At 38.8% G+C, this 25,400-nt stretch overlaps 1 protein-coding gene across 1 annotated transcript in view; it reads right to left on the bottom strand.

Moving 5' to 3' along the window:
• Positions 1–25,400, bottom strand: part of FAT3 (FAT atypical cadherin 3) — a 152,641-nt gene that overhangs the window by 116,303 nt on the left and 10,938 nt on the right. The window contains exon 5 of the mRNA XM_089915870.1: positions 19,748–19,887. Within this exon, the coding sequence (XP_089771996.1) occupies positions 19,748–19,887 (140 nt within the window). The remainder of the gene's footprint in view (positions 1–19,747; positions 19,888–25,400) is intronic.

The following is a 25,400-nucleotide window of genomic DNA, read 5'->3' as shown; positions in this document are numbered from 1 at the left end:
TGAACTATCACATGATCCAGAAATCCCACTTCTGGGTATTTCTCTGAAGAAAGAAAAGCACTAATTCAAAAAGACATATGTACCCTTATGTTCATGGCAGCATTATTTACTATAGCCAAGATATGGAAGCAACCTAAGTGTCCATCAATAGATGAATGGATAAAGAAGGTGGTGTGTGTGTGTGTGTGTGTGTGTGTGTGTGTATACATACACACAGAAACACACACACAAACAATGGAATATTACTCAGCAATAAAAAAGAATGAAACCTTGCCATTTGCGACAATATGGATGGACACAGAGAGTATCATGCTAAGTGAAAAAACTCAGAAAAGGACAAATACTCTATGATTTCATTTATATGTGGATACTAAAAAACAAAGCAAACATAACAAAACAGAAAGAGACTCATAGATACAGAGAACAAATTGGTGGTTTCCAGAAGGGAGAGAAGTGGGGAAATAAGTGAAATAAGTTAAGGGGATTAAGAGGTACAACTTCCAGTCACAAAGTAAATAAGTCACAGGGATGTAATGTACAGCAAAGGGAATACAGTATAATTGATAATATTATAGTAACTTTTTATGGTGACAAATGGTAAGTAGACTTATCATGGTGATCATTTTGTAATGCATAAAAATATCGAGGCATTATGTTGCACACCTGAAACTAATACGATGTTGTAAGTCAATTATACTTCAATAAAAAACAAAACAAAAGACAATATTAAGGTACCCATCAAGGTTTTTACTTAATCTCATTCTTTTTACCTATCTTCTTTCTCTCATGATGACATTTCTCATGCTCAATGACATCACCATAATTATTCACCTATCTGAATGTTCACATATCTGAAATACATGCCCAAGTCTCTGAATAACACCAACATTGTTATTATAATCACATTACAATTATGGTCATTCAAACTAATTTGATATTATTTTGTCTTTTTGTCCTTTGGATTTATCCCACTAGGCATATACAGTCAAATTAGTATATGTAAAGTCACTTAGAATAGCTCTTCCCTGTGCATACATGCTCCCAACTGGATACACATATATGTTCATCTGCTTCCATTTACTTGCAAATTTTAGACTTGCTTTTTTAACATTTAATTTTGTTTTCTATTATATGTAAAATTACCAATGTTAAATTTACAAAAAGTTATAGTCAAGCTTAGCTTCTGTATCTTTCTCTTTCATGTATTCCCTTCTTCTTCAGGTAACCTTTTTTTTTTTCAGTAACGGTACATTTTATCCATCTATTTTATTAATATTAACATACTGTATACACTCCCCTCAACAGGCTATTTCACTTAACATTATATCCCGGGTCCCCAACCTCTGGGCGGTGGACCGGTAGCAGTCCGTGGCCTGTTAGGAACCAGGGCTGCCCAGTGGGAGGTGAGCGGCAGGCAAGCAAGCGAAGCTTCATCTATTGCTCCCCATTGCTTCCCATCATTCACATTTCCACCTGAACCATTCCCCCTCCCCTCCTCGTGGAAAAAGTGTCTTCCATGAAACCACTCCCTGGTGCCAAAAAGGTTGGGGACTGCTGCATTATATCAATAGTTCTCAACTGAGGATGGCTTTGTTTCCTGGGGTCATTTCACAATGTCTAGATATCTTTGGTTGTCACAGCTCGGGGGAGGCATTTTCCTAGAACCTAGTGGATGGAAGGCAGGGGAGTTGCTAAACATCCTAAAATGCACAGGATAACCCCCTGCAACAAAGAGCTATCGACTCAAAAGGTCAATAATGTTGCTGCTTTATATCATGAAGACCATGCTACAGCAGTACAGAAATACTTCTCTCCATGGATAAATGTATCATAGTTAACTCAATCAGTCCTCTATTGACGTGCATTCCTATTTTTGCTCTTCGAAGGACCATGCAATGAAGAGCCTTGTGCTTGTGTCTTTTCACATTTTTGCTAACATATATTTCTGTCCCTAGAATTGGGATCGCTGAATCAAAGGAGAAGTGCTTATATGGTTTTGTGAGATACTTCCCATATTCCCCTACCTATAAGTTTGATCACTTTGCCTTTCTATAGCAGTATTTAAGAATGACTGTCTTCCCACAGCCTTGCCAACAGAGCATGCTGTAAAACTTTTGGGTTTTTGGCCAAGCTGATAGATGAGAAATGTTATCTCAATGTATTTTAAATTTTCCTTTCTCTTGTTATGAGTGAGGTTGAGCATCTTTTCATATGTTGAAGAACCATTTGCATTTCTTTTTCTGTTAAAACTATATAAGTTCATTCTTCTACGGGTTAGATGGTACTTTTTTCCCTTTATTTTGGGAGCATGATGATACACATTGCAAATGTTTTCAATTTTGTCATTTATCTTTATTTTGTTTATGGTAATTTTTTTTTGCCATGCAAAAGATTTTATTTTTATTTTCATGTAGTTGAATGCATCAGTCTTTTCCCTTATTGTTTCTGGATGTTAAGTCATAGTTTAGAATATTTTCTACATTTCCAGATTTTGGTGATCACGCTTATTTTTTAAAAATTGAATTTAAATGCTTCTTTTTCTTACATTTACATCTCTAATCCACTTGGAATTTTTCCTAGTATATTATGTGAGGAATGGGTCCCATTTTATTTTATTCCACATGGCTCTCTATTTATTTCAATGCTACTTTTTAGCAGACCATCACTTCCTTACTGATTTGAGAAGTCACTTTTACTGTATGCTAACTCTACCTATGCACACAGTATATTTCTGGCTTTTCTATTTTGTTCCATTGGTTTATCTGTCTTTTCATGCGACAACATCAAAATGTTTTAATTACAGGGGCTTTATAGTATTTTTTTCCTTCCAGTTTTCTTGAGACATAATTGACATAAAGCACTGTGTAAGTTTAAGGTGTACAGCATAATGATTTGACTTACATACATCATGAAGTGATTATCATAATGAGTTTAGTCAACATCTATCATCTCATATAGATACAAAATTAAAGAAATGAAAAAACATTTTTCTTTGTGATGAGAACTCTTAGGATTTACTCTCTTAACAAATTTCACATGTAACGTACAGCAGTGTTAATTATATTTGTCATGTTGTACATTATATCCCTAGTACTTATTTATCTTATAACTGGAAGTTTGTACTTTTTTACTACCCTTCATCCAGTTCCCCCTCTCCCTCCCACCTGCCTTTGGTAACCATAAATCTGATCTCTTTTTCTATGAATTTGTTTATTTGTTTGCTTTTGCAGTATAATTGACCCACAATACTATGTTAGTTCCTGGTGCACAAATAGTGATTCCATATTTCCATTATATATATTTTAATTGTTTGGAAAAGCTAGGTCTTCTCTTTGTTCTCTTCAGGATTTTCATGGCTATTCTTGATTGTTGTTGTTGTTGTTTTTTTGTCTTTATTGAATTTGTTACAATATTGCTTATGTTCTATGTTTTGTATTTTTGACCATGAGGCATGTCGGATCGTAGATTCCTGACCAGGGATCAAACCCACACCCCCTGCATTGGAAGGTGAAGATTTAACCACTGGACCTCCAGGGAAGTCCCGATTGTTGTTCTTCTAAATTAACTTTATAATCAACTTCTATAGCACCTGACAAAATGATAGCATTTTAAACTGGGGTTATGTTAAAAGTACAGGATAATTAAGGAAGAACTAATTTCTTCATGATGGAGTCTTCCTATCCAAGAACATAGTTTGTCTTTTTTCATTTGTTCATATCTACTATTTTGTTTTTCAGGAGTGTTTTAGTTTTCCTCAAATAGGTTTTGAACACTTTTAAAGTTTATATACGTGCTAACCTAAATGGGTTCTTTTTCATTACACTTTTTCACTGTTTTTTTTTGGGGGGGGGTGGGCTATATATGGAGGCCATTAATTTTTGTATGTTAAATTTATAACCTGTTACTTTACTAATTTTCCTATCATTTGAAGTAGTTTTTCCATTCCCTCCTTGGAGCTTTTCAGATATATAATTACACTACATGTAAATAGAGGGCAGTTTACCTTTTCCTTTATAATTCTTATAACACAAATTACTTTATCTTAGCTAATTGTATTGGCTAATACTTACAGCACAATGTTAAATAGTAGTGGAATCAGTGATATTCTTGTCTTATTCCTGACTAATAAGAAAGCCTTTAGTGGTTCTCCATTAAATAATATGCAAGCATCTGGCTGCATTCTAGACAATTATTTACTCTTAGAAATAAATTTAGTCAGACCATGGTTGTTCTTATAAATAACTGTACTATCCATCACTTTGGTGGAGATGTGCTTTTTTGAGTGAGAGGAAAAGGGCCGTGCTACGACTTCTGTGCCAGGACGACTTGCCGTGGGAGCGAGTTTGACGCGGGGACAAGCTTTGCTTGTAGTTTATGGTAGAAAAAGTTTAGAGAAGTGTGCCTATAGCATTTTGGGTATTGTTTTATCTCCACTGTATTTGGAAAGCCATACTAGATTCTTTGAATGCCAATTCTTTCCTTTAAAAAGTTCCAGTTAACTTAGTCAAGATGCTAAAATATTTGTGTTCACAGAAGCAGTCATATTAATGGGATAAAAGAGCCTTTCCGGCCAGCAAGCCTGCCCTGACCTTCCTGAGGTTTCAAAGTTGATGTGCTCTTGAAAAGCTTGCCTCTTTCTGCTTGCTTTGTCCTGAGCCTAATCTACAGTCTGAACAAGTGTTTCTCTGTAAAAGACTTCCCTTTCCTCATTTGCTTTTTATTTCCCACAGTTGGGGCCATTTGTGAGCTCCTGAACTACCAAACAAAGCAAAGTAACTCTCAAAGATGTTGTGTTCAAAATGGTAATTGAAATGCCTAAAGAAGTACAATGGATTCAAAGCAGGAGGAAACCTGAGTGTGGGAAGCCTCTTCAGAGCTGGTTTCAGTGCTGCTCACCACAAACACTTTGGGTTTTGCAGGCTCGTCTAAGCTAAGTCTGGGTAGATGCCAAGTCCAGCCTTACAAAGGCTCATGGCATGAAGTGTCCATGGGGTGAGTTGGAGGGTAAGGCCTCTGTCTTTTATTAGAACCAATTAAATCCTGAATTACTGAAAATTCTGTCCTGCCTCTGTTTGCATTTCAAAACCATACTTAAAACATTCTACAGTTGTGATTTCAAGGATGATGCCTCTTGTATTCTCTCCAAGCTTACAAGTTTTGTTTTTGAATGCCTAAGGAGAAAAATCGTGTGCTTGTTTTCCGGTTTATAAATCTGTACCATATTCATTTCTTAAACTGTATTATCTCTTGTTTCTCAATGAGGAAAATGAGAATCAGAGAAATTAAGGGATGTGCCCAAGTCACAAGGGCAAGGCCACACTCAAACCTAGGTCTTACGGAGCCAAATTCTGTATGCATTCCATTATACAGTTTCCACGTGCACTTAAATTATATACACATTAACTATAAATGTACAAAACATACATGTGAACAAACATGTGTGCAAATATTATGTACCTTGCAATACGGAAATCCTAATTTACCAAACATATAACTGACACGACCATTCTCATTTCAGGAACATTAATCATGGAATTATTCTGAACAGAAAGTTCCCTGCTGGGTTTCCCTGGTGGCGCAGTGGTTAAGAATCCGTCTGCCAATGCAGGGGACACGGGTTCGAGCCCTGGTCCGGGAAGATCCCACATGCCGTGGAGCAACTAAGTCCATGCACCACAACTACTGAGCCTCTGCTCTAGAGCCCGCATGCCACAACTACTGAAGCCCGCGCGCCTAGAGTCCGTGCTCCGCAACAAAAGAAGCCACTGCAATGAGAAGCCTGCACACCTCAATGAAGAGTAGCCCCCGCTCACCGCAACTAGAGAAAGCCCACGCACAGCAACGAAGACCCAATGCAGCCAAAAATAAATAAATAAAATAAAATTATACATTAAAAATAAAGAAAGTTCCCTGCTGCCTTTAAAATTGGAATCCATTTTTAAGAATTGATTTACTCATAAGTTGTCAGGCACGGATCTATTACATTCAGTGAGATTTTATCATTATTATTTTTTTAACAGAAAGTCTCACAGTAGAGTTGGCTTGCTGCCTTATTTCATCTATATAACTGCACTTATTCCAGCATTGTCTTAGCCTAAATATACAAGGAAGCTTTGGGCCACTGCCTTTTTCACCTGCTAAGAGGGAGATGATATTAAAGGAAACAAAAGAAAACCCTTAATGAGGGTGTCCCTTGAAAGCCCCTCGATCCAGGGATCATGGAACAGCATTAGCAAAAGTGATTTGTTTCTACCCTCCACCTCCTTTTAAGCAGGTGCAAAGTGGAGGAAAAGGGTAAGACAAAATCCAAATCTTCAAGTTAAAGTCTGCTTTTTAAGAAAGAAGGCCAGTTAGGAATTCCCAACATCACCTAGAGATAAGAGAGGAATGGAATCCCCATGGCCGTCAAGGGCAAGGCTAACCCAGGAACGCACATCACAGACCTCCCAGCCCCAGAGAATAGGGACCCGCTGGCTGGAAGACTTAGCGGCCAATCTAAATTAACTGCCTTGTGGGGCTTAAGAAATGTGGAAATGATCTGAAAGAGAGTTTTAATCTCAGGTTTGGCTGTGGAGCATACAAATACAAGCTGATTTTCATATCTTTATAGATCAAAGCAGGACTTGAATAAGAAAAGCCTATGAAAATCACAAAAGCACGTTTCATAAGTCCCTGAATAAAATTGATGTAATTTTTAGATTATTATTTGGGCATGAATATCTCTGCTGCCTTTCATGAATAAGAGTAAAAGCCACACACATAATATTTTATAGTTAGTAGGTATATTATTACAGTTTTAAGTTGAAAAGAGACTACAATAATAAAACCTACATGTGTCTGACACATCACAGCTCTCATGATATCACATAATATCTTATTTATTCTTAAAATAACCCCTGAGGTATGTAAGATCTTACTCGCATTATGTTGGAGAAACTGAGTCTCACAAGAGATAGAGCTTCCTTCTGTGGTAACACAGTCAACCACTGGTTAAGTGCTGACTTTGAACCTGGGTCACCTGATTCAGGGGCAGTGCTCCTTCCACTAGACCAAATACTTCCCCTAATGAATTAAGCTGTATATTTTATATACATAGACATGTAAGGGAAAGTTCCTAAGATGGCATCTGATTTTGAGCAGGAAGAAATGGCTTTGTATATCTACCTGTGTACACCTAGGGTGGCCACCTAACCTGTCTGTGCCTCAGTTTTTCACTGGAAAAATGAATGCAATGATAAAACTTGATTTAACTACTCCCAGAGTGTCAGGGAAATGAAGCTTAGAATGAGGCTTGTTAAGTGCTATTATGCAAATAACAGGTGTTATATATCAATTTTCATCTCTTGGTCTTTTGGATGAACCAGGCTCTAGATTTATTTAAACTTGCAATGAAGATGCAGCAGCTCACATGGGTTTGGTAGATAATGGGGAAAGTTGTTAAAATTTGTCATTTCTCATCCTTGGTAGTGTGTGTCTCTGTAGCTCATAAGCTCAGTGGGTGGCAGGGAGGGCTATAAAGAGGCTGGGGTATTTTGCTCTCTTCCTAGCGTGTATGACCAGCTATGAAACATTCTAATGGCCATAGGTGGTGCCATGTTTACGGGGCAACCACTTTAAAAAGTGTCCCCCTCATAACTAGTAGAGCCAGATGAGCGTCTCTTCCCGCCTTAGAATAGGTAGCAAAGATTTAATCTTACTTTTGCGAGGTAGCACCGTGTAGTGGTTGAGAGTGCAGAGCAGTCTCTAGAATCCAACTGCCTACATCTAAACCCTGATCTACTCAAGTTACTTAACCTCGTTTTGCTTCAATTTCCTTACGTGTAAAATGGGGATGCCAACAGGGGATTCTTTTCCTATTTCCAACGTAATAAGCTATCACAGATTTAGCAGTTTAAAATAACACCCATTTATTATCTCCTAGTTCTACAGGTCAGAAGTTTGAGTATAGTGTGGCTTAGAGTCTCATAAGCCTGAAATCAAGGGGTCGTCAGAGATGTGTTCCCTTCTGGAAGCTCTGGGGATGAATCAGTTCCAAGGTCACTCAGGTTGTTGGCTGCATTTAGTTTCTTGAGGTTAAAGGCCCGAGGTCCCTGCATCTTTGCTGGCTGTCAGCAGGATCCTCTCTCAGATCCTTAAGGCTGCCTACATTCCTTGCCGTGTTGCATCTTCCATATTCAAACTAGCGATGATGTTTTAAATTCTCTCATATTTGGAATCTCTGACTTCCCCTTTGCTGCATCACTTCCGACTCCAGCTGGACAAAATCATCTGTGTAAGGGCTCATGTGATTAGACTGGGTCCACCTAAATAACCCAGGAGAGTCTCACTACCCTAAGATCTGTATCCTTAATTACCTCTGCAGTGCCCCTTTTGCCATGCAACATATTTACAAATTCTGACGACTAGGACAACATAGACATCTTGGGTGTGGGACGTGGGTGCATTCTGCCCACCACAAATAGTACCTGCCTCATGGAGTAATTGTGAGAGTTAAGTGAGTTTGTTTGTTTTTGAATATAATATAAACACTCGGGTTTTTCATCTATTTTAAGTGTTTCAGTCCATTATAATAATTATTCTTTTTGATGCTCAAATTATCCCATCTTTGACCAGTGGAAGGCAGTTCAAGTTGTCTCTCGTCACCTTCTAACAAGATTCCACTAGGTTTTTGTGGCAGGATAAGATGCCCAGGCTCCTGCCCCAAACCTGGAATCAGCTATTTCTATGAGGAATCCTGGTTCCTTTCCATGGGAAATGGTATGTAGAGACCACAGTCTGGCTGCTAAGAGTAGAATCTCTCTTCAAATGGATTTGTAGTGCTCTTGTATGTTTGGACAATAACTTCATCCTTCTCAGCATCTCATTATTCCTGTCCCTTATGAACCTCTGATCTCACCTGCATGTTCCCACTTCCCCTCTTATTTATAACAGCCAGTGTTCCTGTGATTCCTCACCTTTCCGCCAACCAGACTGTCCCACTTCTCTTAATTTTTTCATTCTTCTCATCTAAGCCAGACACCCTTGCTCATCTCTGACCTTCTACGACATCAAGTGGGGAATACTTCCATAATGCTGAAGAATATTGATACCCTTTTTCACAGATTATTTCTATTTTAAAAAAATTTCGTGAAGGGAGCTAACTTCCTATTTGCTATCCAGGGCTTTGGTAGGCAAACTTAACTCTTTCTTAACCCAGAACAACAGTGCTTTGAAACACCACGGCAGCAGCCATCCCAGTCACCAGAGCAGGGAGGCATCAGAAAACCAACAACTCCCTTAGGTATGTATGTTTCCTAGGAAGCCTGGGTGACTGCATGTTGAAATTTTTAACTAGAGTTTCTGAGTAATGAAAATATTGAGGAGTTAGTTTACCTTAACCATTTTTGAGCCACCTACCCACTTAAAAACATGATAAATACTAAGGGGCTACTCTCTGAAAAAATATACATGCACACCAAAATATATCAACAATTTCATAAGCTTCAAGGATCTGCCAGGGACTCAAACTATCTTGAAGAGTCTAATTTGTTTGCACAACTAGGTTCTGATTTGCATCAGCTTGTTGGAAGCAGCTGGATGTGGAGGTTGGGAGGGGGTGTGGACAGAAGGGAACATAGCTGGAACCAGGGTGTTGGTTTTAAATTTCTCCACTCAACATTATTCATGCTCTGGTCTAGACCAATGAATGTTATTTCTGGTGCCAGTCATGAATTATTTGCTACCATTCCACAATATTATATATGTAGAAATTGGAAGTCAGCTCTTAATAACTTGGGATAATTCTTGGAATACAGAAAGCACTCAAAAATGTTGGCTGGTTTCAGGCAAAGAAAAGGCTGTCAAAGAGCTGTCAAATGTGGCCAACCCGGGAGGGACCATCAGGAATCAGGAAAAGCCCACTAACATACTCTGGGTCTTGTGTGCTTACAGAGCTCTTGACAATTTCTATATGGTTCATCAGCATTGACAGTGCCTTAATGGATCATCTCTCACTTTCTACTCCAAGACTAGTCAGATGGTTTCCAAGATGGTTCTCCACTAAAGGCTTGGGATGCAGCACTGGATAATCCCTTTTTCAGAGCACTGTCTCAGGCACTCACTTATTTCTCACAACAACCTGTGGGGCAGTCCCCATGATACAAATGCTCACAGACGTTAAGTGATAATGGTAATAATAATAGCAGTAGTAGCTACTATTTATTGAGCACTCATTACATTTCAACCTCTTGCTATTATTCTTCTGTTTAATTTATTTAATTTATTTTTTTATTCAGCAGGTTCTTATTAGCCATCCTTTTTATACATATCAGTGTATACATGTCAATCCCAATCTCCCAATTCATCACACCACCACCACCCTGGCTCCCCCGCTGCTTTCCCCCGCTTGGTGTCCATACGTTTGTTCTCTACATCTGTGTCTCAATTTCTGCCCTGCAAACCGGTTCATCTGTACCATTTTTCTAGGTTCCACATATATGCGTTAATATGCGATATTTATTTTTCACTTTCTGACTTATTTCACTCTGTATGACAGTCTCTAAATTCATCCATGTCCCTACAAATGACCCAATTTCGCTCCCTTTCATGGCTGAGTAATATTCCATTGTATATATGTACCACATTTTCTTTATCCATTTGTCTGTTGCTGGGCATTTAGGTTGCTTCCATGACCTAGCTATTGTAAATAGTGCTGCAATGAACATTGGGGTGCATGTGTCTTTTTGAATTATGGTTTTCTCTGGGTATATGCCCAGTAGTGGGATTGCAGGGTCATATGATAATTCTATTTTTAGTTTTTTAAGGAACCTCCATACTGTTCCCCATAGTGGCTGTATCAATTTACAATCCCACCAGCAGTGCAAGAGGGTTCTGTTTTCTCCACACCCACTCCAGCATTTGTTGTTTGTAGATTTTCTGATGATTCCCTTTCTAACTGGTGTGAGGTGATACCTCATTGTAGTTTTCATCTGCATTTCTCTAATAATTAGTGATGTTGAGCAGCTTTTCATGTGCTTCTTGGCCATCTGTATTTCCACTATGGAGAAATGTCTATTTAGGTCTTCTGCCCATTTTTTGATTGGTTTGTTTGTTTTTTTAATATTGAGCTGCATGAGCTGTTTATATATTTTGGAGATTAATCCTTTGTCCATTGATTCATTTGCAAATAGTTTTTCCCATTCTGAGGGTTGTCTTTTCATCTTGTTTGTAGTTTCCTTTGCTTTGCAAAAGCTTTTAAGTTTCATTAGGTCCCATTTGTTTATTTTTCTTTTTATTTCCATTACTCTAGGAGGTGGATCAAAAAGATCTTGCTGTGATTTATGTCAAAGAGTGCTCTTCCTATGTTTTCCTCTAAGAATTTTATGGTGTCCAGTCTTACATTTAGGTCTATAATACATCTTGAGCTTATTTTTGTGTATGGTGTTAGGGAGTGTTCTAACTTCATTCTTTTGCATGTAGTTGTCCAGTTTTCCCAGCACCACTTACTGAAGAGACTGTCCTTTCTGCATTGTATACCCTTGCCTCCTTTGTCAGAGATTAGTTGACCACAGGTGTGTGCATTTATCTCTGGGCTTTATATCCTGTTCCATTGATCTATATTTCTGTTCTTGTGCCAGCACCATATTGTCTTGATTACTGTAGCTTTGCAGTGTAGTCTGAAGTCAGGGAGTCTGATTCCTCCAGCTCCATTTTTTTCCCTCAAGGCTGCTTTGGCTGTTCAGGGCCTTTTGTGTCTCCATACAAATTTTAAGATTTTTTGTTTTAGCTCTGTAAAAAATGCCATTGGTAATTTGATAGGGATTGCATTGAATCTGTAGATTGCGTTGGGTAGTATAGTCATTTTCACAATACTGATTCTTCCAATCCAAGAACATGGTATATCTCTCCATCTGTTGGTATCATCCTTAATTTCTTTCAACAGTGTCTTAATAGTTTTCTGCATACAGGTCTTTTGTCTCCCTAGGTAGGTTTATTCCTAGGTATTTTATTCTTTTTGTTGCAATGGTAAATGGAAGTGTTTCCTTAATTTCTCTTTCAGAGTTTTCATCATTAGTGTATAGGAATGCAAGAGATTTCTGTGCATTAATTTTGTATCCTGTAACTTTACCAAATTCATTGATTAGCTCTAGTAGTTTTCTGGCAGCATCTTTAGGATTCTCTTTGTATAGTATCATGTCATCTGCAAACAGTGAAGTTTTACTTCTTCTTTTCCAATTTGTGTTCCTTTTATTTCTTTTTCTTCTCTGATTGCCATGGATAGGACTTTCAAAACTATGTTGAATAATAGTGGTGAGAGTGGACATCCTTGTCTTGTTCCTGATCTTAGAGGAAATGCTTTCAGTTTTTCACCATTGAGAATGATGTTTGCTGTGGGTTTGTTGTATATGGCCTTCATTATGTTGAGGTAGGTTCCCTCTACGCCCACTTTCTGGAGAGTTTTTATCATAAATGGGTGTTGAATTTTGTCAAAAGCCTTTTCTGCATCTGTTGAGAAGATCATATTGTTTTTATTCTTCAGTTTGTTAATATGGTGTATCACATTGATTAATTTGCATATATTGAAGAATCCTTGCATCCCTGGGATAAATCTCACTTGATCATGGTGTACGATGTTTTTAATGTGTTGTTGGATTCTGTTTGCTGGTATTTTGTTGAGGATTTTTGCATCTATATTCATCAGTGAGATTGGTCTGCAATTTTATTTTTTGTTGTATCTTTGTCTGGTTTTGGTATCAGGGTGATGGTGTCCTCATAGAATGAGTTTGGGAGTGTTCCCTCCTCTGCAATTTTTTGGAAGAGTTTGAGAAGGATAGGTGTTAGCTCTTTTCTAAATGTTTGATGTAATTCACCTGTGAAGCCATCTGGTTCTGGACATCTGTTTGCTGTAAGATTTTTAATCACAGTTTCAATTTCATTACTTGTGATTGGTCTGTTCATATTTTCTATTTCTTCCTGTTTCAGGCTTGGAATGTTATACCTTTCTAAGATTTTGTCCATTTATTCCAGATTGTCAATTTTATTGGCATAGAGTCTCTTAGGATGCTTTGTATTTCTGTGGTGTCTGTTGTAACTTTTCCTTTTTCATTTCTAATTTTATTGATTTGAGTCCTCTCCCTCTTTTTCTTGATGAGTGACTAATGGTTTATCAATTTTGTTTATCTTCTCAAAGAACCAGCTTTTAGTTTTATTGATCTTTGCTATTGTTTTCTTTGTTTCTATTTCCTTTATTTCTGATCTGATCTTTATGATTTCTTTCCTTCTGCTAACTTTGGGCTTTTTTTGTTCTTCTTTCTCTAGTTCCTTTAGGTGTAAGGTTAGATTGTCTTTTTGAGATTTTTCTTGTTTCTTCAGGTAGGCTTATATAGCTATAAACTTCCCTCTTAGAACTGCTTTTGCTGCATCCCATAGGTTTTGGATCGTTGTGTTTGCATTATCATTTGTCTCTAGGTATTTTTTGATTTCCTCTTTGATTTCTTCAGTGATCTCTTGGTTATTTAGTAACGTATTGTTTAGTCTCCATGTGTTTGTGTTTTTTTCCTTGTAATTGATTTCTAATCTCATAGAGTTGTGGTGAGAAAAGATGCTTAATATGATTTCAATTTTCTTCAATTTAATGAGGCTTGATTTGTGACCCAAGATGTGATCTGTTCTGGAGGATGTTCCGTGCACACTTGAGAAAAAAGTGTAATCTGCTGTTTTTGGATGGAATGTCCTATAAATAGCAATTATATCTATCTTGTCTATTGTGTCATTTAAAGCTTGTGTTTCCTTATTAATTTTCTGTTTGGATGTCTGTCCATTGGTGTAAGTGAGGTGTTAAAGTCCCCCACTATTATTGTGTTACTGTCGATTTCCTCTTTTATAGCTGTTAGCAGTTGCCTTATGTATTGAGGTGCTCCTATGTTGGGTGCATATATATTTATAATTGTTAAATCTTCTTCTTGGATTGATCCCTTGATCATTATGTAGTGTCCTTCCTTGTCTCTTGTAACATTCTTTATTTTAAAGTCTATTTTATCTGATATGAGTATTGCTACTCCAGCTTTCTTTTGATTTCCATTTACATGGAATATCTTTTTCCATCCCCTCACTTTCAGTCTGTATGTGCCCCTAGGTCTGAAGTGGGTCTCTTGTAGACAGCACATATATGGTTCTTGTTTTTGTATCCATTCAGCAAGCCTGTGTCTTTTGGTTGGAGCATTAATCCATTTACGTTTATGGTAATTATCAGTATGTATGTTCCTATTACCATTTTCTTAGTTATTTTGGGTTTGTTTTTGTAGGTCCTTTTCTTCTTTTGTGTTTCTCACTTAGTGAATTTCCTTTAGCATTTGTTGTAGAGCTGTTTTGGTGGTGCTGAATTCTCTTAGCTTTTGCTTGTCTGTAAAGCTTTTGATTTCTCTGTTGAGTGTGAATGATATCCTTGCTGGGTAGAGTAATTTTGGTCGTAGGTTCTTCCCTGTCGTTACTTTAAGTATATCATGCCACTCCCTTCTGGCTTGTAGAGTTTCTGCTGAGAAATCAGCTGTTAATCTTATGGGAGTTCCCTTGTATGTTATTTGTCACTTTTCCCTTGCTGCTTTCAATAATTTTTCTTTGTCTTTAATTTTTGCCAAGTTGATTACTATGTGTCTCGGCATATTTCTCCTTGGGTTTATCCTGTATGGGACTCTCTGCACTTCTTGGACTTGGGTGGCTATTTCCTTTCCCATGTTAGGGAAGTTTTTCACTATAATCTCTTCAAATATTTTCTCGAGTCCTTTCTCTCTCTCTTCTCCTTCTGGGACCCCTATAATGTGAATGTTGTTGCGTGTAATGTCGTCCCAGAGGTCTCTTAGGCTGTCTTCATTTCTTTTCATTCTTTTTTCTTTATCCTGTTCCGCGGCAGTGAATTCCACCATTCTGTCTTCCAGGTCACTTATCCGTTCTTCTGCCTCAGTTATTCTGCTATTGATATCTTCTAGTGTATTTTTCATTTCAGTTATTGTGTTGTTCATCTCTGTTTGTTTGTCCTTTAATTCTTCTAGATCTTTGTTTAACATTTCTTGCATCTTCTCTACCTTTGCCTCCATTCTTTTTCCGAGGTCTTGGATCATCTTCATTACCATTATTCTGAGTTATTTTTCTGGAAGGTTTCCTATATCCACTTCATTTAGTTTCTTTTCTAGGGTTTTATCTTGTTCCTTCATCTGGTACATAGCCCTCTGCCTTTTCATCTTGTCTATTTTTCTGTGAATGTGGTTTTTGTTCCACAGGCTGCAGGATTGTAGTTCTTCTTGCTTCTGCTGTCTGCCCTCTGGTGGATGAGGCTAAGAGGCTTGTGCAAGTTTCCTGATGGGCGGGACTGGTGGTGGGTAGAGCTGGCTGGTGCTTTGGTGGGCAGAGCTCAGTAAAACTTTAATCCACTTGTCTGCTGGTGGGTGGGGCTGGGTTCCCTCCCTGTTGGTTGTTTGGCCTGAGGCGACCCAGCACTGGTGCCTACCTGGGCTCTTTGGTTGGGCTAATGGTGAACTCTGGGATGGCTCATGTCAAGGAGTACTTCCCAGAACTTCTGGTGCCAGTGTCCTTGTCCTCATGGTGAGACACAGTCACTCCCTGCCTCTGCAGAAGACCCTCCAACACTAGCAGGTAGGTCTGGTTCAGTCTCCTATGGGGTCACTGCTCCTTCCCCTGGGTCCTGATGTGCACACTACTTTGTGTGTGCCCTCCAAGAGTGGAGTCTCTGTTTCCCCCAGTCCTGTCGAAGTCCTGCAATCAAATCCCGTTAGCCTTCAAAGTCTGATTCTCTAGGAATTCCTCCTCCGGTTGCCGGACCCCCAGATTGGGAAGCCTGACGTGGGGCTCAGAACCTTCACTCCAGTGGGTGGACTTCTGTGGTATAAGTGTTCTCCAGTTGGTGAGTCACCCACACAGCAGTTATGGGATTTGATTTTTGTTTTTGCGCCCCTCCTACTGTCTCACTGTGGCTTCTCCTGTGTCTTCGGATGTGGGTATCTTTTTTGGTGAGTTCCAGTGTCTTCCTGTCGATTATTGTGCAGGAGTTAGTTGTGATTCTGGTGTTCTTGCAAGAGAGAGTGAGAGCACGTCCTTCTACTCCACCATTTTGAACCAATCTCCCTTGCTATTTTTCTGTATATGTAAACTCATGTAATCCTCACAGCACCTCTAATGATGTAGGTACTGGTACCCCCATTTCATAGATGAAGGTGCAGAGAAATTAAGTGACCTGCACCGGCTGGAGGTGACTCAGTTAGTAAATAGCAGAGTTGGGATTAGGACATGGATTTATTCCCTACAAAGCCCAGTTTGTCAAATACTCTGCTATTTATATAAAGCACAATAATAACCTACATAAAATCAACAACTCTTTTATACTGAGGCCCTTGTCCAGGAGGTTTTTGTAAAGAGGATGCTTTGTTCTTGTGTTTAGTACGTCTGCATCCTTATAACTTGAAGTCCACCGAACCCTTTTACATTCTGTACTCATGCTAGAGAATCTCAGAGAGGAAAAGGATGTTTATTCGTCACCAGGTATTGTAGCTCTGAGGCACAAGAATTCTGGGAGAACAGGCCAAAACTGAAGATGAAGGAACGGTTTTCTTGTAGACACAGAGGTCCCTGAGGCTGTGATTTATTTGACATTTGTGAAGTGAAATTCAACAGGTTTTTTATGGCTGATTTGAAGCCCATGTCATACCATGTCTTATGGTTCCAAATGAACAAAGTAGCGAAAAGTTCCCCAAAGAAAACTGAACAGGTGTTTTGGGGGCTACAGGACATTTCTGTTATATGGTGAAGAATCTCCATTTGATGGTAAATCATTAAGTTGCCTCAGGTCATGGGTTTGAGTGTGCTTTAGTGGTTTCTAAAAGAAGCCTAGAATGCCTTTCCTTTCCACAAATATCCTTTTAGTAAAAATGTCCTTGACACTGAGGGCTTTGACTAATTCAGAAATTGCTCCTGTCAGCACTGCCAGAGGAGCCGTGGCAAACGTGAGCAGAGGCCTGGACTGGCAGAGGCTGGTGGGTCTTCAGGCTCAAATACGCCCAGATAGACAGAATATTGGTTTTCTGATGGTAATAATGATGGCACACAAATTTATGGTTTGGAAACTGTTAGTTCTCACTTCTTGAGAAGGTCATGGCCCTGGAGACACAGGGTAACTTGGGAGCTTTTGACAAGAAAATCTCTTGATATCCTAATTTATTAACCTATTGAGCTTGGGCTTGCCAAAGGGAACCTCCAAGTTCACCCCAATTCTCTAATTCCTGAACGGCTCTAGAGACAAGCCTAACTGTACACTAGTCTGAAGTAAGATCAGCAAAAGCAGGATGTGAACAACGTGTACATTCAAAGTCTTGTAATACATGCTTCCATATTAATTTTTTTAAAGTGGGTGCACATCAGTTATCTGGGTTTAAAACTCTGAACCACTGTGACTTCAGGCATGTATTACAGTTCCCTGCACATGGTATGAACTCAAGAAATATTTGTAGAAAAGATGCTGTTGAATGATTTATCATCTGGTCCTAATGAATTTCTGAAATAAAAGTTTCATAGATAATTTTTTTTTGGTTAACATTTATCAGTTGTGTGCTTTGGAGATCCAGCATACCTGCCATTCAGACCCTATTGAAAATGTAATATCTACTATCCATTAATTCATTCTAAAATATTTAATATGTATCTATAACATTCTGGGCACAATGAATCACCATTTAATTCCACTGTTATGAAACTCTGGAGAAAAGTAAGTAATGAATAGGGTTCCATACTTTTATTTGTATTTTATTCAAATACATCTTATGTTTCTAAGTGGTGCTAAAAAGTTGAAGTTGGATATGTTAAGACACGGCTAATTTAAAAAGTTTAATTTAAATTCCCATTTAAAGTGAATTAGCACTAAAGACTTAGCAATGCTACAAGTGGGTTGTTTTGTATTAGTCTTTAGATTGTGTGATTCATGCAGGATCTCAATCCTGGGGTCCTTTCCAGGTATCTCTATCTTTTGAAGATACTCTGAAGCAGTCTGGATTTAGGTAGGGTGACCATACAATTTACTGTCTCAACTGGGGCAACTTTGAGCGTGATAATTACACCAGTGCAATAAGTATAAATGGGATTCTCTCAGGCAAATAGGGTCGTATATTCATCCTAGGAAAGGACATGGGTTGAAAGATCAGGAGTTGATACACACGGGCTGCCTTATCAAGTGCATGTCACGTCCCCTTTCTGGGTTTCAGTTTATCTGAATGAAAAGTAAAAGGGTTGTACTAAAACCAAAGCTACTGTTTCCTTCAAACTCCGCCACTTTATGCTTACAAACAGTCTCAAAGGAAAGAGTCTCATTATGTTTTTGAAACAGCTTCAAACTGAGACACAGCTGGACAGACAAACACATAAAACCCTTCTCCTCTCCCCTTTTAAAAACCACACTGTTATAAAAGCTTACATCATATTTGAAATAAATCAACACTTGCTTACTTTAGGGTTGGTAAACATTTCATCTTCAATACCTGAAGCATTGTGTTGAGAAGGATTCTGAGGCCACATCTGCGCTCAGCAGGAAGGAAACCAAAACAAACAAACAAACAAAGACCCTTGATCGATTAGTGATGGTTTCTGGGGTCATGGGAACAGAAGAGAGAGGCAGGGAGGGTGGGAGGGGTTAGGGGCTGTGTGTGTGTGCCAGTCCTCTGCTATAACTGGCTTAAGGTCTCTGGTGCTAAAATACAAAACAAACAAACAAAAATCTCATATGTAGGATAAATCTGCTCCATATTGATATCTAACACTGTATTAGTCTCACCCAGAGATTTTTTTTTTTTTTTTTTTCCGGTACGCAGGCCTCTCACTGTTGTGGCTTCTCCCGTTGCGGAGCACAGGCTCCGGACGCGCAGGCTCAGTGGCCATGGTTCGCGGGCCCAGCCGCTCCGCGGCATGTGGGATCCTCCCGGACTGGGGCACGAACCCGTGTCCCCTGCATCAGCAGGCGGACTCTCAACCACTGCGCCACCAGGGAAGCCCTCACCCAGAGATTTTTTTCTCCTCTTCCTTGTTCTCAGCGCCCTTTCATGAACACTCAAGTAGCAGAGTAGAAGTGATGGTCCTCAACCCTGGCTGCATGTTAGAATCACATAGGACCTCTGGGGATGGGGCCCAAGCTTTATTGGTTTTAACATCCTCCACAACCAGGGGATTTTACTGTGCAGCCAGGATGAAGAACCACTGGCATAGGGTCTGGAACGGGAGATGGGAGTCAGGACACCCAGCTCTCTTGTTCTTTATTAAGGCTGTGTGACCTTGGATATATTACTTAGATTATCTTAGTTTGTAAAATGAATTTGGACTCAGGCATTCTCTAGCTTTAACTTTCTGTGACTAAAGCATGAGGAGGTGAAGAATATCATGGTGTGTTAACTCAGACACTACAGATGTCCTTCTCTTTGTAAATTCAAGGAAAGCTGACTTTGTTGTCAAAGAGATAAATCTTACAGGAAATGATCGGGAAACAAATACACATCACTCTTCCATGCATGAACAATCATAATTTCTTGAAAGAGGCAGCTAAGTTATGTAATATTGTTGATAGAATCCTTTGTCTAAGCTGTTCTTGCAAATGCTTTTTTTTAAGTGCTAAAAATCCATGGACATAATTTACTACTTTCAACACATATTTTAATTGCTTGCACCTCTGACTTTAGCAGACTTCTCGGCCTTCCCACTGTTTAGTAATTTGACATCTTACCTGAGTGACAGCAACATTTGTCCCATCGGTGACTTCCACACTCATATTATAGATGGACCTCTGCTCTGCATCCAAAGGTTTTGCAATGACAATGGTCCCAACGCCCTTCTCTGCGTCAAAAGAGCTGTCAAAATTGCCCCCTGACGAGTTCACAAAAACAACATGAAATTAGCATATCTGAAAAGTTATTACACATATTGAAGCATACAGCTTTAAAGGGAGATCTTATATAGAAACGTTTTTTGACAGGCATCCCTATTGCTCAATTTTGTACATCTTAAATGGGACCCTTTGTTTTTTAACTTAATTCATATTTCAAAGCACAGCCTCTACAATGCATAACAGATATCACAAAAAAGAATGTATTGCAAAAATCCCCTCAGCACTAATGTTATAGCAGTGAAGCATAAACTGACTCCAGAAAATATTTAGAAAGCTAAAGTCCCTTCAACCCCTTGTGGCTTATGGGCTAGGAATTTGTAGATCCTTTGCTTTTCCAAAGTATTGATAGATTAAATTCTAGGTAAACAAACATTCCAATTATTATTAACAAAAATGAGTAGACACTCTGAAATCCATTCCAGGATTGATGGTAAACATGTGGTTGGTAGAGTTCAGATTCCCTCAATTAGATGTCAGAAATAAAGTTATAAATACTAGAAAATAAGAAAAAGCAATAAAATTGAATTTCTTATTAAAAGTTCTCTCTCTGTAAGTTGGGATATTTATAGAAATATATTTTTGCCATCTTGACAGTGTGAATTAACTTTCTCCCCCCAAAATAGAAAGTTTATGGGAGATTTACAAAATGAAATCTGGAAAGAAGGAGATGAAAACATCAGCTATGGAACATCAACTGATAAAATAATTCATAGAAAAGTTTAGAAAACTTTACTTTTCTCCCCCTGAACTAGGTGTAATCCATAATCTGTAACTAATGTGCCTAAGACAGCATAGACTTTGTGGAAATTACTGTAGGTGTTTCCATCTCTGTGAACCAAAGTGTAGTTTATGATCTTTTTCAAAATGAAAGATTTTTTTTTTTTAAGGGGAGAGAAGATATTGGTATAAGTGCTGGAACGATTTTAATTAAGTATCAGTATATGTTCACAAGCTCTATTTACTTTAGCCTGAAATTTCATCATGTCCACAAATTTTGTTCTTGGACAGTAATTTTATTTAACTACAGCACATAGGGCAATGCATTTACTGAATTTCATATTTTAGAAAAGAAATCTTGGCTTCTCTTTTTTGCATTTAATTTTGATGATCAGTCAACAATATACAATTTCTATGATATTAGAATTAGAAATGGGCAGATGAGTTAAAGGAAAAGAGAATTTTACCTGAACTGCTGGAATCTGATGTATAATGACATGAAATAAATAATATGGTGTATTTAAAAAAAACCTGGTCATACATATGACCAGGTTTTTCAGATACTTATTGCGTGTAGCTGTCATATACACTTGAGATTATTTAATTGCTAGAGAGAACATAATTGCCCTTGACATTTAATTAAAGTTAAGGAGATATGGGTGTACCAGAGAATTGCTTGGAGATGTATTTTTCAAAAATTTCATCTCAAAAAGAGACTCATCTTCCACTTAATATCTTTAATTGATTTACTGAGAAATACTAAATGTTAACTCCAAAAAATGTCTTTTGAAGAACAGGATAAAGAGAAAGGGGAGGAAATCTAGGCTGAAAGGGAAGTAAGCCTTAGGTCACCATGCCTATTTCAAAGGGAATGTTTCATCTTGATAACCACATGAAATGAAATGTACGACTGATTCAAGTGTCTTGAATAACCGTCCTAATGAGCAAAGAAAAATCATTTGCTATCAAGTGGTATATTATGAAAAAAAACCCTCTGCCATGGAAACTTTCAAAGAAAAGACATAAAATTGCCTCAGACTGTGTAGAAGGAAAGATGGGCAAGCAACTTCTCAAGCCATTTCTAGTGGGTATTAAATCATATTTTAAATCACATTTAAAATCATCTTTAGAATGTCTTCCTAACCAAGATTTTTACTTTCTTAAATTTGAGTACTGTGATTTCTTTTGGGGGGTGGAGGAGGGTCAATTATTTTGGAAGGTGAAAATTTGTAGGTCAAAGTAAAATAGAAACTACACTAACTATAAGCCTTTGATTTGCTCCAGTTTGAAGAAAATAAAAATGAAATTTAGAGAACACACAAGCAAAGATTTCCAGTTTCAGTTACTGTTTCCATGGGGCAATTCTATTTCCTCTCCCTCACTGCCCTAGAGTCACATTTTCCTCGGGGCCTTCCCTATACAGAAATACATCATCCTTTCATGTGCTTAGTGGCATAAAATTTACATATTTTACATATGGCAGATAGATTGGGCACCTTCTTATTAGTCATTTTTTGTATCAAAAAACATTTTTGGCTACTTTTATGATGGTGTTTTTTAATTTTTATTTTATTTTCGAGCATAGTTGATTAACAATGTTGTGTTAGTTTCAGGTGTACAGCAAAGTGATTCAGTTATACAGTTACACCCTTTTTCAAATTCTTTTCCCATTTAGGTTATTGGAGAATACTGGGCAGAGCACAGGGAACTCTCCTCAATATGGTAGTGATGTTTTACAGTTTTCTCTCCTCCTGCCTGTGTGTGTGTGTGTGTGTGTGTGTGTGTGTGTGTGTGTGTGTCTCCCCCATTCACCTTTATTGTTTCAAATACTCTAGAACAGAAAAGTTGAAAGGGGCAGGGGAGATTAAGCTTGACAAAGAAAGCCTGTGAGTGTCTTCCCATCCATCAATAAGGCTAGCAGCCTCTGATACTCACTTCTAGAGCTTTAGCTCCCAGTTAAACCAAGATTTCATGTAAAACCAGGTTCCCCAAATCGTCCCTGAGTTTTAAGATGAATTTCTGACAAGGAATACAGAATCTAGACCAGCAGTTCACCATCAACCCTCCCGCAATTTCATAACCTACCACTTAAGCCTCCCATTTCATGAACGACTCCGTCTCTCTCCCCCAGGCCTCAGTTTTCAGGCTCCCTTTTAGCCTGAAAGGTTATTTCATTTTGTAGGAACCCATGTCCAATTCATCTGGGGTGAGAATATTAAATGGAAGGAGTCTGCTTTCACTAGCAGCATTCTGTTTAAAGAAGATGTGCTTCCTCAGAGCCAGTAACAACATGCAAAGCCAGAGTGTGCTGGGGCAGCAGCGCTGGGCTAAACAAAGGGTGGGGAGGAGGGAGGACACTGCGGAGCTGGTCTGATTTCAACAAAGTGGGGAATTAAGAGAAGTCACAGCCTGAGCGTTGCTGCAGGGGTGTGAGGCAGACATGGTTAAAAGCGAGGTTGTGAACAGCCCACATAACAGAGAGTTCATGTCAGGGACATTTCTCTTTGACCATTTTCGGTCAAGACGGGTGTTAAGGAGTAAACAAAGAGCACGAGAGAGGCGTGTTGGATTTCTATTGGATTCTAAAGTTAAACATTGCAAGTCAGAGTGTCCCAAAAAGCTTTAAAAATGGGACAGGAATGAAAATACTTTGAGCCAGCAGCTACTGCTGGAATGTACCGGGCAGCTGGGTGTTGGGCCATGCTTTAGTTAAGCTTTTCTTTAAAGAATCACCATCTCTCCATAATGAGATCCAATGCTGACTATCTCACAGCTTTCCCTTTAGAGAAGCTTCCGGGCCGCTCCCCTAGCTATGATTCCAATCCACTCTACGTGCGATGGTAAAAATACCAACCAAAATCTAGTAGTCACCAAGGGAGACGAGCTATGGGAGAAGCTTCTAAAACACTGAGCCGCTGAATCTCAATGAATTACAGGAGTTGTTCGCAAGCTGTTCATTCAAGTTCAGCATGTACACCTAACTTAAGGAAAAATGCTAAACACCATTTCTATGGTTTGATCATGAATAATTTCTGCCTTGGAATGAAGCAAGCACAGTAAGGGGCTACAACGGATATTTACATGGAAGGCAGGAGATGCAGGCTGGAGGTGGGAAACAGTGGTAGGAAGGAAAATCATGTCTAGAATCTGGTTTGAAATTCATTTTCTTACAAACGATAATATCCGAAGCTGTTTTAGGCTTTTTATCATTTTCCTAAAATCTCTTCAGGTGTGTTCTATGGACCATATTGTTGCTATGGAGAAAAGAGAGGCATGTTCGGGATCCAATTAGAAGAAATGATGTCAACTGATGACTCTGAGCAAGCGTCATCCTGATGGAGGAAGAGCTGTATTAAAAATGGGACACAGACATGGCTTCACTTGGGAGGGGTGTGCGGGAGTTTTGTGATAAAGAAATCTGGCCACGAGGTTAGAGAAGACCCAGAGAGATGAAGTGCTAGTCAGGGTGCCATCAAAGACTTTACCTTGCCTATTTGATGGAACCCTATTAAGGGATGGCTCCATTAGGGACAAGGTTGTCTAAGGACAGGTATAAGCTTATGAAACAGAAGCAGTCAAGAACCCAAATTCCACAGGAACCTATGACAAACTAAGGGCCCAGGCAGTCCTTCTGTACCTGCAACACAGAAATGTATTTCTGCTAGAGCTGGACCCATGTGTTCCCTTGTACCATCAGAGGATTATTTTCAAAGAACAGCCTTTCTCTCCTCTACATATTGGGTGAGGCAAATAAACAGAGATATTTTAAGTGCTTACTGTCTACAAGGAAAACAGTTTTTCTAGTCTAAGTCAGGGGAAAAGCTAGAAAAGTGGGTGGTAGCATCCCCCATCAAACTGGAGGTAAAGAGGAGTTGTTTGAAGTGTGTAATAACGGTGATCTTTACAATACAAATATTTGCCCGTGGGATAAGGATACAGGGACCAGATTGCATGCACATTAGAGAGTATGTAAATCAAGATGCTGCTGAGTTGAAATCATAGTCTCCTGAGAAGTGTGAAGATATGTGATAAAGCCACAAAGGATTGTGGGTTAGTTTTGTTCCCTTCATTTTCTTTCCCTTTTAACACAGGGAAGGAACATGCTGTGCAATGGGCTGTTTAACCACAGAACAGCTGAACTTTATAATGTTTCCTTTTAATTATAGCTTTCTTAACTCGATTACAAGTGGGCTTCTGTTTCTGGAAGCTGAGGAGAGTCCAGCTCCGTAACATTGTAAGCAGTGGTCTCTTTGGAGGCACAAGAAAGTATCTGGCAGGTCCTTGTTGGCGGGGTCTGGACCTGGGAACGAAATCTTGCTCTCGACATGGTTTTTGTGAATTCATATCATGGTGGGAGGAAAAGAAATGCAGTTAAAAAAGATTCCGGCAGATTTCAAAATATGGAAATGAGGAGACAATACTCTCAGGGGAAAAGGCATGCTGGAACACTATTTCTGCTGATTTCATGAGAATTCATTCGTTATAGCATTTGTAAGCCATAACTGTTAGGCCGGGAGGTGGTATTGTCTGTAACCATAAGTGTCTGTATAGGTGTCTATCCAGCTATAGTACACTGCTATGTCTCTTAAGTACTGAGAATCACTTTCCCTCTCTCTCCTCTATGTTAGCCTGGCCAGGGAAGATGTTTAGGTAAGGAGGAAGGGAAGAGACAGCAGAGAGTTTCAGTGGCCAAGGATAAACAAGTAAGAAAGCTTGAAAGTAAGAATGAAACATCTGAATATGATAAAGGAAACAATAGGTTTTCAGAGAAGGG

The sequence above is a fragment of the Delphinapterus leucas genome, chromosome 7 (assembly GCF_059928025.1).
Source record: "Delphinapterus leucas isolate spDelLeu-1000000601 "Yukka" chromosome 7, BTC_Dleu_Yukka2, whole genome shotgun sequence".
NCBI lineage: Eukaryota > Metazoa > Chordata > Mammalia > Artiodactyla > Monodontidae > Delphinapterus > Delphinapterus leucas.
This window is presented reverse-complemented; position numbering and strand designations above follow the sequence as displayed.